We start from the raw sequence: 16779 nt of genomic DNA on the forward strand, positions 1-16779 counted from the left end.
TGAGACAGGAATGTAAAAAAAATGTAATGAAGAAAGCAGAATTTGTCAAACAAACTGGTTGATGCTTTGAAGCTTTCGCGATCGGTCGACTCCGCGTTCAACTACGCTGAGAAATGTTTCGCTTTTCTCCTGAAAAAGCGGACTTGAAAATTGGTGTTCCACTGCTGAGTAAAATAAGGTTTTATCCAATTGCTCTGACACGTTCGCAAATCTGACGCAGGGAAATCTTTGGACGTCTTAAAATAATTTTTTAATAACTTGTATCGATCTGTCTGTTCGAACAATAACCACGATTTCCAATCTATAATGCCTAACAAGAGCTCGTACAGTACTTTACCCGTTAATCAGATTATCCTGTAAATGTTCATGAATGTGAACGTGTTGTTTTGCCGGATGGTGTGTCGTACTTATGTACGGAGTTCCACTGCAAACTCAGGCTGATTTGGTTGAAAAACGAGAAGAAACATTCCACAGCGTTTTCGCTGTTTGACTGACAATAAGATATAAAATTAATTCAAATTAAAAAAAAATAAAAGTAAAATTTAAAAAAAGCCAAAGCTAGCATTTCTTAGAAGGTGGCAATTAACCAATAAATTTAACCGTATCAACATCCTATTTTCTTCCACTTCTTCTTCTTTTTTTTTTTTTTTTTGTAAAGCCCCATCCGCCGTCCGCATCCGCCCGCCCGTCCGTATCCTTCTTTTACAGAGTCCCCTCGGTTCCAGACTACTGGAGAGGAACTGAAAGTTTGGACTGCTGAGCTGAATGTCTGAATCGCCGAAGTGAATGTTTGAATCGAGCCACTGCACAACTACATTGTGAGACTATGTTTGAATTTATAATCTGGAATTTATATCTTAAAATTAAAGTGCAGAATGTTTCAACAGCAGGATTTCAGCATTTTCTATCGAAATTGAACGCGGAATTTATGGTGTAGTGTTTGAGTTTCAGGATTTGATTGAAGAAATACACATTTGGATTGAATGATCAAATGTTTGAATTGAAAAATGGCATGTTTGAATCGACGAAATGCATGCTTATGCTTGAACTGAATGATAGGCCAGGCAATACAATGAGTGCATGTTTACTGACTTGAAGAATAGCATTTCTGGATTGAAGAAAAGGGTGTTTGGATTGAAGAATCGAATGTTTGAAACAAACAATTCCATATTTGGATTGAATGATGGAATGTTTGAATCGACCCCGGCATTCCATATTTGCACTGAAGGATTGAATGTTTGTATTGAAGGATCGAAAGTTTGAACCGAATAATTGCAGATTTGAATTGAAGGATTGAATGTTTGAATTGAAGGATCGAATGTTTGAATTGAAGGATCGAATGTTTGAATTGATAGTTTGAATTTTGACACTAAAAACGCGCCATAACAGAGACGTCCCGCCATTTTTTCCCCGGCAGACCACCTCCGGCGGCCATTTTGTTTTGTTCTGCCAGGTCACCAAGCCATTCGGTTTGCTATGGCTCCCAAGTTGTGGCGTCCTCGATTTTGAGGGAAAGATAAAATATAATAACAATTTCTGTGTCTGTGCTCTACTGCTCAATAAGTCCACAAGTTAGAAACCACTTTGGAAAAGGAATATATTTGCCTTTCGTAAGCTGATTCGCAATAATGGTAAGCTAACTTCTTTCATCGTTTTAGAGAGCTCACCTGTCGGAAATGTATACGTAGATGACAGGAGGCTATCATCTTCTAGCTCGCTCTCATTGGCGAAATGGTTTTAAAATATTTAACCTCTTTAATGAATTCTACATTAAGCTTACATTTGATTTGTTTCAGATAATCTTCCTTCGTTTGTACGTAGGCACAGTCTTGAAATATTTTTAGTCTTGTAAAGTTTTAGCTCGATGATTTGACCGGCCGGGTGTACAATTTAAAGGAGCGAAGCATTTACGTATATACGTGAGAGCTTTAAGCTTAAATTTGTTCGAGATTTAGTTCCTTGTGAACTTGCTCTTCATGCCTAGTAAACTAAGACAATGTCTCTTTCTCCTTAAAACTTTAAGGTTACCATTTTGACAAATGGACCAATGCATCACTTAGCAATTTGTAAAACTTATAATTTTGAATTCCTGTTAGTGTTACTGCATAATTAAAATTTAGAGCTTTATTTATTTCGATTAATATATGCTTAATTAAACTTTCATTAAGGCATAAGGGAAACTTCATGAGGTTTGTATGAATTTTTCAGGAAAATCACTCAAAACTATATGTGTTTGTATAAACCGCTAAAATACATAACAATGTATGGAATTTTTCTCAGATTTTTAACTTAATTATCTCTGAAAATGCATGGTTACCCCCAATTTCTTGGACCATCCCGAAATGCGCAGACTTATGCACAATAGCAATAGCAGGCACCGTCCTTAATATTACTAATGTTGTTGCACTCATAGTTTTGCTTGATCTGGGCTGTGGTCTGTGGTGTAATGGACCATTCATCCTAATTCTGACTATTTCATTGGGTGATCTAACTTTTAGGACCACAAACATTTTGTGTGGTAAAATAAATCTGTATGTTTTATTTAGCAGTTAATTAAGAATGCTCTGTTTCAGGATATTGGACTTAATGAACACCATCAACAAAATGTAGTAAACTATCTACGGTTTGCGCGTTATGGCCGAGGCCAGAGGCTTAGAGGGGTGGAAGCTTCCTTTGAGGAACTGAAGGACAGCAGGTACTTGTACATGATGTGTTATTTCAGAAAATGCCCATACACCTTACAGAGGCAGTGCTCTAGACTAACTTTTTGCCCAGTGGCTAGTAACTGGTCTTATTTTACTATTGTTATTTTATTATTATTATTATTATTATTATTATTTCATTATTATTATTATTATTATTATTATTAGTTTATTATGATTATTATTATTATTATTGTTATTATTATTTTGTGAACATTATGCGCCAAACATTATGCGTTATTTTTTGGCAAGTGAACGTTTATAAAATTATGCCGCCGCGAGCGTAAGCTGAATTGCAGCTCAAGAAACCGAGAACTTTAGAAAAGACAATAAAAATATCAAGTGGTTCCCTCTTAACATGAGGCTTATCATTTTGGCAACATTTTTTATTTAATGAGGAGATTTGGGCAATACTTGATACTCATGCACTCGATATGATGCTCGACAGCGGTCAACAACAAACAGTCGATATAAACACAAGACGATCGACGGACATGCGGCTTGACCACCAGTTTTTAGCTTTTTTGAAATGCCCATTGAAATCAACAATGAATTTTTCACAATAGAAGAAACAATAGGCTAGCTCATACATACTAATGATCGCGTATGCGTGTATACGCATACGCGTATTATACGCGTTTTACGCGCATATTTTGGTTTCGCTTATTTCTGAGCTGCACTGTATTATTATTATTATTATTTTATTATTATTATTTACTACATGTAGCCATTAAACAAACTTTTCATTCACATGTAGGGGGTAACTTGTTCTGGCATTTATTGCTTTTGTCTCAGGAGACCTCTGAAAAGTGAATAGTTGGCTTCTTTTTTTTTTCAACGTATTGTTTTAATTAAAGCAGGGAAATCTATGAAGCCCACTGACAGTCTTTGTTTTACTTAGTTTTGATACCCTTGATTTGCATATTTTAAATAATTTCCATTTTTGTTTGACCTTGCAGAGCTTTACAATATTTTTACTAGCCAAAATGGCCAGTGAAAGAGCAAAACTTACCAGCGAAACTGAATTTTTACTAGTCTCGTGTGGCTCTTTGGCTAGTTGGAAACCATCAGTCTTGAGCCCTGATGCTATTACTAGAAAAAATTAATAATAATAATCGTAATAATAAGTGAAATATGGCACAAACAGAGCGGATAAATTATAACACGAGTAAGTGAATCATTTAAATAGCAAGTGATAATTTCAAGGCAAAAAAGTCAGTAACAATAGTCTTGCCGAAATCCCTTAAATTTTTGTGATCTTGCGATCACCTGTGGTTGATTGTGATCGTTTGGAAACTAGGCTTAACTAACTCTCAATGGCAAAATTTCATTAATGCTTTAGGTTTTATTCAGAAAATGAAGACATTTACCTCAGCAAGGTCAAAAGATTGTATTTTGTAAATGGTGATTGGTGAATTTTGATTCACTTTGTCTGTCTCTTTTTGTCGTGGCCAATAATTGGTTGCTACCTTAATCTCAGTTTACCATACATTAATCATGGTTTGTGATACAGGTGTAGTAAAGATTGTAATGGTTGGGTTTTGGGATTAGAGATTGCCTCTTATTGAATGGCGCAGTAACATGTAACATGTTTCTTTATTTTTGTTTCTCAGACTTGTAGAAGACACGTACACTCTTGATGAAGTAACAGACATGTTGGACGGCCTGTGTGCTGTGGTGAGAGGAGAAGTTGAGTCTGAACTCATCAATGCTGCACACACAAATGTCCTGCTCCTTAGGCAAATGTTTAGTCAGGCAGAGAAATGGCATCTCAAATTACAGGCTGATATATCTGAACTAGAAAATAGGTGAGATTCTTATTTAAGTAACATTGTATCCAGTAATTTCAACTTTTTGCGTTCGATGTAGAAAGAATGCACTCCTAATACAGATTGGAGTCGAGATTGTGTGGGACAATCAACGACTGAATGGATCTTGGGATGTGTATCCGTTATCCCCCTACATTTTGCAGCCTGGGTGAATGAAATCATCACCAACATGGTAAAGGAAAGAGAGCCTGTTGACATCAAATGCACTTGGACCTAATCTTTGATTATTGCTAGCATAACTTTCTATAATGGGGGGAAAGTTTATCTGAGGAGGTTTATCCCAGGGGTAAATTTATGTCCTTCTTACAGTTTGCTGTTCATGAGAGTTGAAGAAGGGGGAATAGGAAGTCTGAACGTCCCACCTTGTTTTTCCTATGCTTGTCCAATTTTTCAACCCTTCCTTGATGGATACATCTACTTCCTCTTTTTCTATTGAAATTTATCTATCATCTCATATCCAAGGCGTGCTCATGGAATAATTGTTAATTATGCCACAGAGCCCCAAATTAGATCAAAATGGATATTCTCCTCACTGTCCTGGAGTTATTTCCTTGTCATGTATGGGAATAGTTGGGAGAATCCTTTTAAATATCAAGGTATTCACTATAATTAAAAATGTTTAATTTATTTGTTATTTTCTTGAAAACACAGAGAGCTAATAGATGAAATTGCAAAGTTTGAAGAAAGAGAGTTCTCCGCCACAAAATCTACAACACAGGTACAAATTGTATGGAAAAATGTTGTATATGAATGATAGTCTGATATGTACGTTGCAATTTCATAGGAAGTAATTTGATGCACATTAAGATACATTAAACTGGTGCTACAGTGGTTGGTTTGAGGCTAGCTACGATCCTGGCCAATTGAGTTTGGGACACTTGGCTCTTTTTGAAAGTTTTTTATACTAGACTTTGCCTCAACAGAAAGACTAAAAGGGTAAGTGCAAACGGGATATGATGCCCATACGAGGCGCAGCCCCAACCTAAAAAAATCAAGTAAAAATTACAAATGAGAACACTAATAAAAAACGCGAAGATTATGAACGGTTGCATGGGCAGTCATGGGAGAGGAACCAGGTGTAAGGCATGTCTACATCAGAGGTGGTATCTAATAAGGTATAATACTGGTGGCACATAGAAAATCAACATCTTTTAATTACTGCATGTCACTCATTGGTGTGATCCTAATTTCCCCCCCCCCCCCCAACCCCAACCCCACACATCTCCTATTCAGTGTGGAGCAGCATTTAACACATGTGGATATTACAAGATTCGTCTTTGTCAATCAATTTTGTTAGGGGTTTGGGGGGGGGGGGGGGGGATGGAAACATGTTTAGACCGGCCCCACTGAGACCTCCCTCCCAAACATTTTGGACAGGATTGAAGGTTGGTCTTTTCATTACTGTGATGTTTCCTTAGACAATAAATTTCGCTCCACGTTGCCTCTCTTCACCCAGGTGACATACTGCCGGGGGTAATTCTGCAATGGATTTGCATTCCATCCAGGGTGTGAGGGGGGGGGGGGGGGGGTTGGGGAGTAGCAATAATTGTTGCATGCTATGGAAACTGGGTTAAGCTCCTGCTTTGTGGGCCACTGAGACTTGTAGTGCAACTTGAACATTTTAAGATACCGTAAACCAAAAATTTTAAGGATGTTGTGTTCTAATACAGATTGAAGTATTTTTGTTGCTGGCCATTTATAACTATGTGGGAAAAAAAGGCTCATAGCATCGGCTACTGGAATCCAAAGAGGAAAATGGGGGACACGGGGCTTTTTTTTTTTAGATATCTAGAAGCAACAATAATTCTTAGAGACTGTAAAATACAAAGCAATGTGCAGTCAAACCTCTATAAGCAGACAACCTCAGGACCCTTCCAAGTGTCCACTTAATACAGGTTGTCCACTGAGAACAGGTTCCCTTAGAATTCGTCTTCAAAGGATCATATTGATATTCCTCAATATTAAAAGGCCTTGAAATACCATTCTCGTGAACGTATGCGATAACTGTGGAATGTAGTATTTCCATGATTATTTCCATGATTATGTGATTATTTGCTTTTAATATTAGAAGATGTAAAGTGTAACAGTATCTATATTGATCAAATTATGTAAGGGTTAATTCACACAATCAAAACAAGAATAAACGTTCTGTACAAGCAATATGGAATAAATAAAATGTCGCGTTTCTTTGGTTCGTGCAGTAGGCTGGTAAGAATATGTTGTATAGCTAGACCACAACAGTAAACTCTAAGCAGTAAATGTGCAGGAGAAAAAAAGGGGACTTGTGCTGCTGTCTGCTTAATAGAGGGTGTCCGCTAGTTTTTCCCAAATTGAGCCTCTTTAACCCTTATTTTCTTTTTAGATACCAATAACCCTTGGTAAGGTCTGCTTTTCCTGCATACACTGTAGTTGATATAAACCACGCAAAAATATCCTTGTATTATGAGGACCCACTCACAGGAAACCCAAGGTTCTCGGATCATCGCGAGATGTGCAGAATGCATGCGCAGTAACAAAATGAGGCTCCGTCTTTAAATGCATTCAATATTCATCTGGATTTTATTTTGTAAACTTGTAGTCTTAATAGTGTTTGTAGGTATTTTTAAGAAAAAAAATCCTGAAGTTGTTGACTGATACTGATGTGTTTTGTTTACTGTCTAAGTTATCTAGTAAGTTATCCCAAGCACCCAAACTTGAACCGTTAAACGAAGGTGGAGGAGCAGCATTACTTCAAGTGGTGAGTGTTGTAATATTTCATCCACAGTGTTCAGTGCTCCGTAAGGCAACTGTCCAGATGAGACTTAGAACGGAAAGATTGACATCAGTAAATTCACCAGATTTCTTTCATGTTTCACGTTGCTCTGTGCAGGTGTTGAACACTTTTGTACATTATTTTGTAGTCCGGACCACTGCAAAACGATTATGTCATATTACCAGTTTGAAGGGTTTATGGAGAATGCGAACGCACAAGGGTGGATTTCCTTTCTATTTGTGAACTTGACCATGCCACCTCTACAAAATATTCAGCTCCTGCATAGTTTGGTGGCATAATTATGGAAAATAAATTAGTTGAAATTATTGCAACTAATAGCTCAGAGAAAATTAGCCTGCAAATACAGACATATTTCCGGCTGTCTTTTCTCTCCGTCTAGAGCTTGGCAACAGCTGGAAATACATCTGCATTTGTAGGCTACTCAGAGGACACAAAGTTAATTTTAGCTTATGTTTTCTGTGGCATGGCTGTCCACGCCGCTTACACTGTATGAGTGAGTTACATATATTCTCAAAAACATGATTGTCCAGGCTGTTTCACTTTAAACTTTTCAGTCATTAGTAAGAGCAAACAAAGTAGAAGCAACTTTTTCTTTGTAAATGCAAGCAGATGAAAATCTTTTAGTACTAGTATCGGAGTCAACAGTTATTTCCACTGCGTAATTATTTATCAGCTTAAAGCTAGTGTGACATAAAATTATGATATGAAGTTTTATTTCATATTGTCTTCATATGTGATGCAATGTAACTGTAGCTCTTACAGCTGAAGTTAATAATTATTAATAGTAATGCATGCTGATGGTAAAGAATTTGCCGTGGGATCAAATCCCTTAAGGATCGATGTTCCCAAAGGGTTATATAGGGATTTTATCCAGAAATGTTAGCAACCCTAGCTGTTTCAGTTATGTTTTTATGTTCGAGATTAATTGTATGTTGTAGTGTTGTTGTACAATAATAATAATAATAATAATAATAATAATAATAATAATAATAATAATAATAATAATAATAATAATAATAATAATAATAATAGTAATAATAATAATAATAATAATAATAATAATAATAATAAAAGTCTTTATTTCCTCACAAGATAAAAAATACATATCTCATGTTACAATAATATCTAAGTTATTTACCATTAAAAAACGCTCAAATAGCTAAATTGTATTTAAAAATTAGACGATTAACGTAAGAGTTCTTGAATCTACTGTATCTGTATTAACTTTCGGATACTGACTTGTTTGATTCCTTAAATTAAGTCGATACTTTCTTCTTGGGTAATAGTCCCCTTAGAGGGTGTCGGTCTATGCCAGATACCTTACTAAATACTTTTCTATCCTGCTTTTCTGGAAGGTTCTTGATAGAAAAAGATTTAGATGTATATTTACATTATTTTGTAACATCTATCTAGAAAACACTGCATAGCTGTCAGCTCCGCCTCAGAAGCACCATATACCCACAACCCATAAGTGATGCTAGGAAGCACAATACTTGAAAACAAGTGATCTAACTCTGCCTGAGAATAACCTTCCTTACGTAAGGTTGTGCTCAACTGTAGACTCTGATCATGTGTTTACATAGAACAATCACTTTTGTGCATAATAGTATAAATATTTCAGTCAACCACGTCAATCACACTCTCCTCTGCAATCAGGAAAATAAGTCTTCTGTACTCTGATGTGTTAAAAGATAACTTTTCGTGACTAAAGAATTTATTTCTGGCTACCTACAACAATAAAAGGTTTATTTTAAATTTCAATTTATTAACTATAAAGAACTACTGTTTGGCTCTTGGTCACATTAAAATTTTCTGTGATGGTATGGGCAAAATTTTTTCAACCCACTCAGGCAATTTCAGTAGCTTGTGTGATGTCATTTTGGAGCTTATAAAGTAAAATTTAATAATTATTGTAACATCTTAGTTGTAATGGTAATTATTTTGTGCACCTTTTGAAATGCTACTTTCTCTTTTCCAAAATTTTCTATAAATATCATTTGTACATGTACATATATTATTATATATTTTTTTTGTATTCAAAGATATAATATACTAAATTGTAAGTGCACCCAAAGAATTCACATCAGGAGTTTCTTGTTGTTTTAGTTCATTTCTTTAAACTTGATGTAACTATAAACATTTATTTTTCTTTTTGTAAATTGTTGAATGGAAATTTTATGTATTCATGAATTCATTTTTTTCTGCACAATCAATGTACAGTGTATGTGCTGGGCATACATGAGCTTTATTTTTTGCTTAATGTTATTAATCATTAATGAGACCTTCAAAGATTCCTTGCCATGAATCATTTATGATTTGGTACTGTCAGAAATATTTTCTTTTTATTCACTATAATAAATGAATAAATAGGCAGTTAAGGCTGTCAATACTAAATATTAGAATCATTTAGCTTTCTTCATTCTAGACAAATTATTCCTGGTTTTTTATATTCATTATTTAAAAAATTCAGTTCTTTTTCATTAGTTTGAAAAAATGAAAAACTTTTAAATTAGTGTATTATTGTTTTTTATGATTATTTTATTAGTTTCCATTATCACCATTGAAACAAACCACAAGATGAATTGTGCTAGATCTGTTTCTTTTTCGATTGGCTGGTTGAAAACAATCAAGTAATGTCCTTAAATCCAAACAGAACTCCATTTGATAGCTCCATAGAAACATTCTGTTTATTAGCTGGATTGGAATCTGATAACTTGGTAGAATTTCCTTCAGAACATAGCAAGTGGATAACTCAGGATCAATTACGTGACTGTCAAGTGTGTGCGGCAATCATGATTCTTCTACAACTTTCAGAAAAAGAACTCTTGACAGAACTGATCCGAGATCAGCAAAAGGTGCTTGGATATCTTATTCTATGTGGCGTGATTTATGACGATAACAACTCGTGTCATTGATTTTGAAAAAAAAAAAGGTTTCATTTCGTAATTATTTTTAAATCCAGTCACTGATGAACTCAAGGCTTGTCCATTTCATTAGTTCAAGTTTTGAGCTTAAGTTCACTGAAGCTTGAGCTCGCAAAATAATAACTTACAAATTGTATTTAGGATTGAGGTAATGTGTAGTATTTAAGCTTAAGTAAGCAGTCATGAATTTTATGATTAGAGTTATGACCTGATTTTATTATCAAAGCCTGGTTTTTCATACAGTGACACTTTTTGTAGCAACATGTGATTCTCATACCTAATTTAACACAAAACATTGATTCATCAAACTCATCAATTCAAAGTTATTGTAGTGATTTCATTTGCTGTGGAACAATAACTGGATAGTATTTTTTTACATGTTTTTGTGGGAAGGGGGTTTCTTACAAATATACTTGGAATATTTGAATTTAATATAAAATTGAATTTAATATAAAATTATGTTCCCAAAGATGAAACAATATGTGCCAGTAAAATGACAGGTCATTTTTTACAGGATGGAGATGGGTAAATGGAATCTATTTTTTTACAAGTCAACTGCCCAAAGGCTAACTGGACAGCCAAAGTCTGAAAAATGTCATAATCCTTGAAAATCCTTGTTGACTTGACTTAGATCTACATCTAAGGATTCATACTTGTTTAATGGTAGACCTGAGTTCAATTCACCTGTCATACTTGTCAAATAGTCAACTGGTCTTCCTTCCGATTGCTTATTTTTAAATTATTAGTATTATTTATTTTCTCTTTAGGTTGAGTTCTTAGTATTTTTATGCTCTCTTTTGGTTGAATTCTTGCTATTTTTTATATTCTCTTTTATTTAATATTATCTTTGTGTTCTTGTGTTTGTTTCATAATCCCTGGAAAGGCTGTCATGGAGAGAGGATAAAGACATATTTATTTTATTATTTGACCTAGACTTTTTGTTTTCTTCCACAGGAAATCAGTCGTTTGAATGAAGAAAATACAAAGCTTAGAGATCGCATCAAAGTCTTGGAGGGGAAGGTAAGACAAAGCAAAACAAAATTAAATTAAATTCATAAACTGTGTGCACTTTGTCATGAACATGGCCAGGACTAAAAAAATCTGAACCACCACGATGAGTCTCCACATTGCCTTCTGTGCACCATGTGGAAATTAAGCAATTCTATGTACCAGCTACTGAGCTGTTGGGAGTCTGTGATGGTATATTTTAAGCCCAGTGGTCAGTGAATGAGAATGATGTAATATATTGCTCAGTGAGTGACACAGGTATACTCAGAGAAAGGAAATCTGAGTAGGTCAGTGGTAGAGCATCCGAACTAGTAATCGGAAGGTCTTAGGTTCGACTCCTGATAGGAGCACTCGGATTTCCTTTCTCCAAGTATGCCTGCGTCACACTAGTTACAACATGTGCATGTAGGTTTGTAAGTGATGTAAGTTCAGCATACTTCTAGGATCCATTATGATGATAAAGATACAGTTTGTTTATTACAAATATTATAAGTAAACATATATCACCTACAAGAAAGGTTGGAGTGATTTACAGGTAGACCTAGTATGTCCTTCAGCACAGCAGATCTAAGTGTTTTGTTTAGATATTGACCATGGATTTCACACCGTGGTGGTTTGCGTTTATACATTCTAGGCAACAAGTGCTATTGGAGAGAGAAGCAAACTTCAAGCAGACCTTGAAAGTACACAAGCTGCCCTGAAAGCCAAGGGCAGCAGTAAGGTATGTTATAATATTATTTGGAGTATTACTTCCCGTTTCTTCACCGCATATTTTTTGGAATTTTTTTCTCTGCTGCAAGGTTGGGACTGGCAGTAGTTATATGGCATTGTGTGTAATAACGACTTAGAGTGGAAACTTGATTTAATGATCTCGATATAATGAAGTCCTTGGTATAACAAACAATTTTCTGTAGCTGGCCTTTTAAAATGTATGGAACAGAACCTCAATAAAACGAACCAATTGCCCTAGTCCCTTGACACTTAGTTGAATCGGGGTTCCACTGTATTTAAAATCCACCTGTGCACCCTCATACATTTCACTAATAGTGCTACAAAACACTGCAAAACAGAGTATAATTGCCACAAAATACCAGCCCTCAAAATACCCTAGCAACAACTCTTCTTTTGTACTAACTAATGTAAAAAAGTTAGCCCCCCTCAAATGTGTAAAGCAAAATAAGTAAACTATGAAATATACATGCAAACAAAATTGGTATCATTATAATTATTTCTATTATTTTTAAGTAGAGTATTTGATGTTATTATTTTGCAGTCCTATAACAAAGACATGGCTGATCTTGAGGAGCAGATGGCTGCCGCCAAATTAGATTTGAAAGCAGTAGGTTACAGCAATCTTATTTGATGATCTATTATTTTAATTTGGATTTGATATATTGTTTGAGTGAAGAAACAATGTGATTTCTCAGATGGTGTATTTTAGCTGTTATTTGTTGTTTCAAACTTGTTTATGCTGTCATGATAAATTATTGACAGAGGTGACTTAACATTTCTTGTGCAGATCCAGAAAACAACTCACCCCCTGAAAGGTCATTGAAAATTCCAAGGGGGAGAAGGGAGGTGGGTCCGAAACCCAAAATGTAAAGCTAAACTGGAATTTCCAGGTAGTTGGGCTGGATGGGGTTGGGGGAGGGGGAGGGGGGGGGGGGTGAGTTAATGGACGTTTTAGACAACTGGAAGATCACAAGACAATTTAATTTGGAAATAATTTTTCAGCTTCCTTTCATAAAGGTGGATTGCATTTACTGCTATGTTGGTGCCAAAACAAAATAAGATTTGTTCACATAGTTTGCATTAAAATGGATGTTAACTCCCAGAGGATAAAAATCTTATTGTTCTCACCCACCAACATGGCCACCATGATGTCACATGCAATTAACCTTCAAAATATGATCATGTATTTTTTTGATAAATCAAAAAACCCTTCAACAAGTTGAGCCATTGCTTTTATTCTGTAGACAAGAGAAAAAGGTTCTTCTCAAGTCACGTCATTACAGGACGAATTAACTCACTACAAGGTAAGAAGTTAGAATTTTGAAAAAAAAAAAAAGAAAAAACGTTAAGCGTATGTGACAGAAATTTATTTATTTGCTTGATCAAATCTTCAAGTTGTTCTCGTATGAAAATTGAAAAAAATCCTTATTAATTTTTCTTCCCCGCTTTTGAGGACTATAAAAGTGTCAAATTTCACTTCTGGCTGGGTACAATACTGCACAAGACAGGAGACTGGAGATAGTAGGGCTGTGACGTCAATGCAAGAATGCTAGTCTCGCTATTTCTCAGTTGTTTTTCATGTGTGGAGGAAGAAATCTGTGTGGACGGAAATATGGACTTGAATGGGATTGTTGATTACTCAGAATGAAACAACTGAGGAATAGATAAACTACAAGACTACAATGTAAGAGTTCCTATATTGACGCCACAGCCCTACTATCTGCCCTCTCCCATCTTGCCCAGTATTGTACCCAACCGGAAGTGAAATTATATGCCTCAAATGCAGGGAAAAAAAATTGATAAGGGATTTTTTATTTCATTTTCATGGGAGATAAAATGTGAAGTTTGATCAAGCAAATAAAAAAATTCTGTCATATGATATACACTTTGATTGAGGAGTTTTTCTCATTAGAAGTAAATCAATATTTTCTGGAACCACACATCCATTTGAATTTTAGTTCGGCAAAAAATTCTACACATAGTGTCTGACATCATGATGACATCACATGCTAATTTATTCTTTCATTTTTGTTGTCCTTTTTTTTGTAGCATGAAATGTTGAAACTTCAACATGATCTTGAGGAAGCTGAAAAGGTAAGTGAATGAATAAAACATATTGCCAATAATTATTAAATTGACATCAGATAGTTGTTTTATCGACATCTTTTCAATTGAATATTTTATCAAAACCGTTATCATTTTCTCAGGATCTTGTCAAGAAATTTAACGAAACAACTCAATACAAGAATATGAAGCAGATGCTATCATCGAAGAATGAGCAGATTAAAGAATTACGAAGCCGATTACGCAAGTGAGTCAATGCACTTAATTGTAGTGAATGGTATCCTCACAAATATTCATTTTCAAAGTTTCTATAGGTGTGTTATGCATGTAGTTATGCTGTAGGGTTATACTCTTTCTCAGATATAACTCTGAGGACCTTTCAAGGACTCATGTAAAATTTTAAGTGTTTTTAATTCTTTAAATTGGCCAAACATATCTTTTATTAACTTTTTAGGAGGAATTAGGAATCCTCCCATAGCAAAATTATAGTCTATTATTTTTATGTATTTCCGGATTTCCAGGACTTTCCATGTTCTCTGGGTTAATCACTTAATTTTCCTGGAATTTCCAACCCTTGGTAAATTTCGCGGCAATTCGAAACTCCACGATTTTCAGGACCCGTACAACACTGTGGAATGTTAAACAAATCAACAGCAGTTTTCTATGGTCTATACTCTATAGACCATAAAATGACATCATAAAATGTTTAAGACTCGATTGGAACTATGTGTCGCAGGTGAGTTGTTTCACTGCCAGGTTTTGAACATTAATTTTATGGCGTCACTTTATGGGCTATAAGAGAACAGACCGTGGAAAAGTGCCGTCGATTTGTTTTTTTTTTTAAATAACATGGAAAAGTACAAGTTGAATTCATTATTTGGCTTTATTTTCTGTTGAGAAAGGACAAGCATTACATCTTATGTCACATTATAGTCAGTACTCTTACAGACAATAGCTACGAGCCATTTAGCTTACATGAATTTTGACAGTCATTGTAAAATTCCTTTTTAATGCAAGTGTTGTTGTCTTTTAGGTATGAGCCCGAAGCTTGACGCTGTGCTCAGTTGTTCCACATGGTAAAGAATTTGATGAAGTGAAAAACTGCAGCTTGTTTAAATGAAGAGAAAGTCAGCTGACCATCACTGAAGACAAACTTTGTGCATTGGTTTCTGAACACAGTAGTTGGTCTCTTGGAAGGATGTTTTAATATGCATTTGATGTTCATCCGTCGGTCCATGCATGCAGTTCAAGCTGTTCTGTCGTTGATTTTCTAAGCTCATATTGTGAATCACGAGAAAACCCTTTAGTTGCTAAAATTACTTGTTGTGCATAATTTATGGTAATAATTTATAAAGGAACCAGTGAGGATGCTGAAATTTTAATAAATTTTATTCTCTGGTTGACTAGTGAATCAGTTTAATTTGCATGACATGCCCACACAACGTTTTCTTCATAAGTCTTATTGGGATCAAAATTGCTGAAGGAAGCATTTATGATTTTGCTTCCTCCTCTGCAGGAGAAAGGGAGAAGTCAGAAATGGTAATGTCTTGACTTTGAGAGATTGCACAATCAGCAATTTTTCTACAAGCTGAAGCCTTCTTAGTCTTGCAAAAGACATCAAGACCCTGAGATGGCTGTAGCCGCAGAAATACCGGCAAACGCTACGTCAAAATTTTATTTAATCACCGAAGACACTCAGTAAACTGAGTAAACTGGTTCTAGAACAGTAAGTTAAAAAAATAAGCATTAGCGTAAATTACAAGTGAAACGAAAATAAGAACAGATAATACAAGACGCATAAAAAACGACGACACGAACCTTATCGGTGATATCTCCAAATAAAGATAAACTAAACGGCAGTGACTTGACAGAATGTTTGTAACTAAACGGTAGATATGCGCTACCCCAAAACACGCAACCAAAAGCAGCAAGAAAATAAAATAACACTGTGCTATATAATCCGAGTACGCATAATTAGGTGCCACAAGTGTTAAGTGGCCTCAATGAGACTAACGGGAAAAATATAAAACGATAACGGAAAATTAACTAGAACGAAAGTGACAAACGACATGGCCGCTAATTAGAACGTAGAACATTCCGTAACAATGGCTTTGTGAAAAAACTGGAGACTGTGAGACCTGTGAAACATGAATAAAATTTTGAGATGCATATTTTTTGAAAGACTCTAAATTATGGGTGGCAAAGTGTCTTTTAGTTTCAAAATATGTCCCTGGAATTTTTGTTGAATAATTTTCAAACGTCCTCTAATCCCGTTTTAATCCTTTAAGCCCAAACAGTGATCAGCATCAAATTTCTCCTTGTAATATCAATTCTTATTCAACCCCTGAGGTCACAAGAATTAGGATATGATCACCCAGGGTGAATTTTCTTGATATTGTAATAGACTTCTCCACAGTACTTTTATAAGAAAAGTATAGGACAAGATAGGAGAATTTATTCTTTGATATCAGGGGTCAAAGGGTTAAGCAGCTCTTACGTCTCACAGTCTTGGTATTTCTTGAAGCTGCCATGGAGCCTTGTTTTTTTTTTTTTACAAGATAGTGTCTGTAAAAATTACAGTATGTTCCTGTAATTTGATTTGAAAGTCTCTGGCTCATTCTTGTAATTTGAAAATTTAGGGTTGTTGCTGTCTTTCAAAGTATTCCCATTTACAGTGTAGCAGCCCTTAGACATTTTCCCTCTAACAGCTTTTAATAATTTAAAGTTATTAATTATTGTTTCTCAGT

At 35.2% G+C, this 16779-nt stretch overlaps 1 protein-coding gene across 2 annotated transcripts; it reads left to right on the top strand.

Annotated features, from left to right (window-relative positions):
- Positions 1 to 1464: 1464 nt before the first annotated feature.
- On the top strand, positions 1465 to 15435 carry LOC146474115 (leucine zipper transcription factor-like protein 1). Of its 2 annotated transcripts, none has more exons than XM_085117384.1 (12): positions 1465 to 1631; positions 2574 to 2695; positions 4316 to 4510; positions 5183 to 5249; positions 7194 to 7268; positions 11183 to 11248; positions 11871 to 11957; positions 12510 to 12575; positions 13213 to 13272; positions 14018 to 14062; positions 14176 to 14279; positions 15066 to 15435. In XM_085117384.1, the coding sequence occupies exons 1-12, from the start codon at positions 1629 to 1631 to the stop codon at positions 15082 to 15084; spliced, it is 909 nt and encodes a 302-aa protein (XP_084973510.1). In that variant the 5' UTR covers positions 1465 to 1628; the 3' UTR covers positions 15085 to 15435. The 2 variants fall into 2 exon arrangements, with proteins under 2 accessions (XP_084973510.1, XP_084973509.1); XM_085117383.1 differs by having other exon boundaries at positions 5183 to 5248; positions 7187 to 7268.
- The last annotated feature ends 1344 nt before the right edge of the window (positions 15436 to 16779 follow it).

The sequence above is a fragment of the Pavona decussata genome, unplaced genomic scaffold (genome assembly GCF_977016875.1).
Source record: "Pavona decussata unplaced genomic scaffold, jaPavDecu1.1 SCAFFOLD_91, whole genome shotgun sequence".
In the NCBI taxonomy this organism is placed as follows: domain Eukaryota; kingdom Metazoa; phylum Cnidaria; class Anthozoa; order Scleractinia; family Agariciidae; genus Pavona; species Pavona decussata.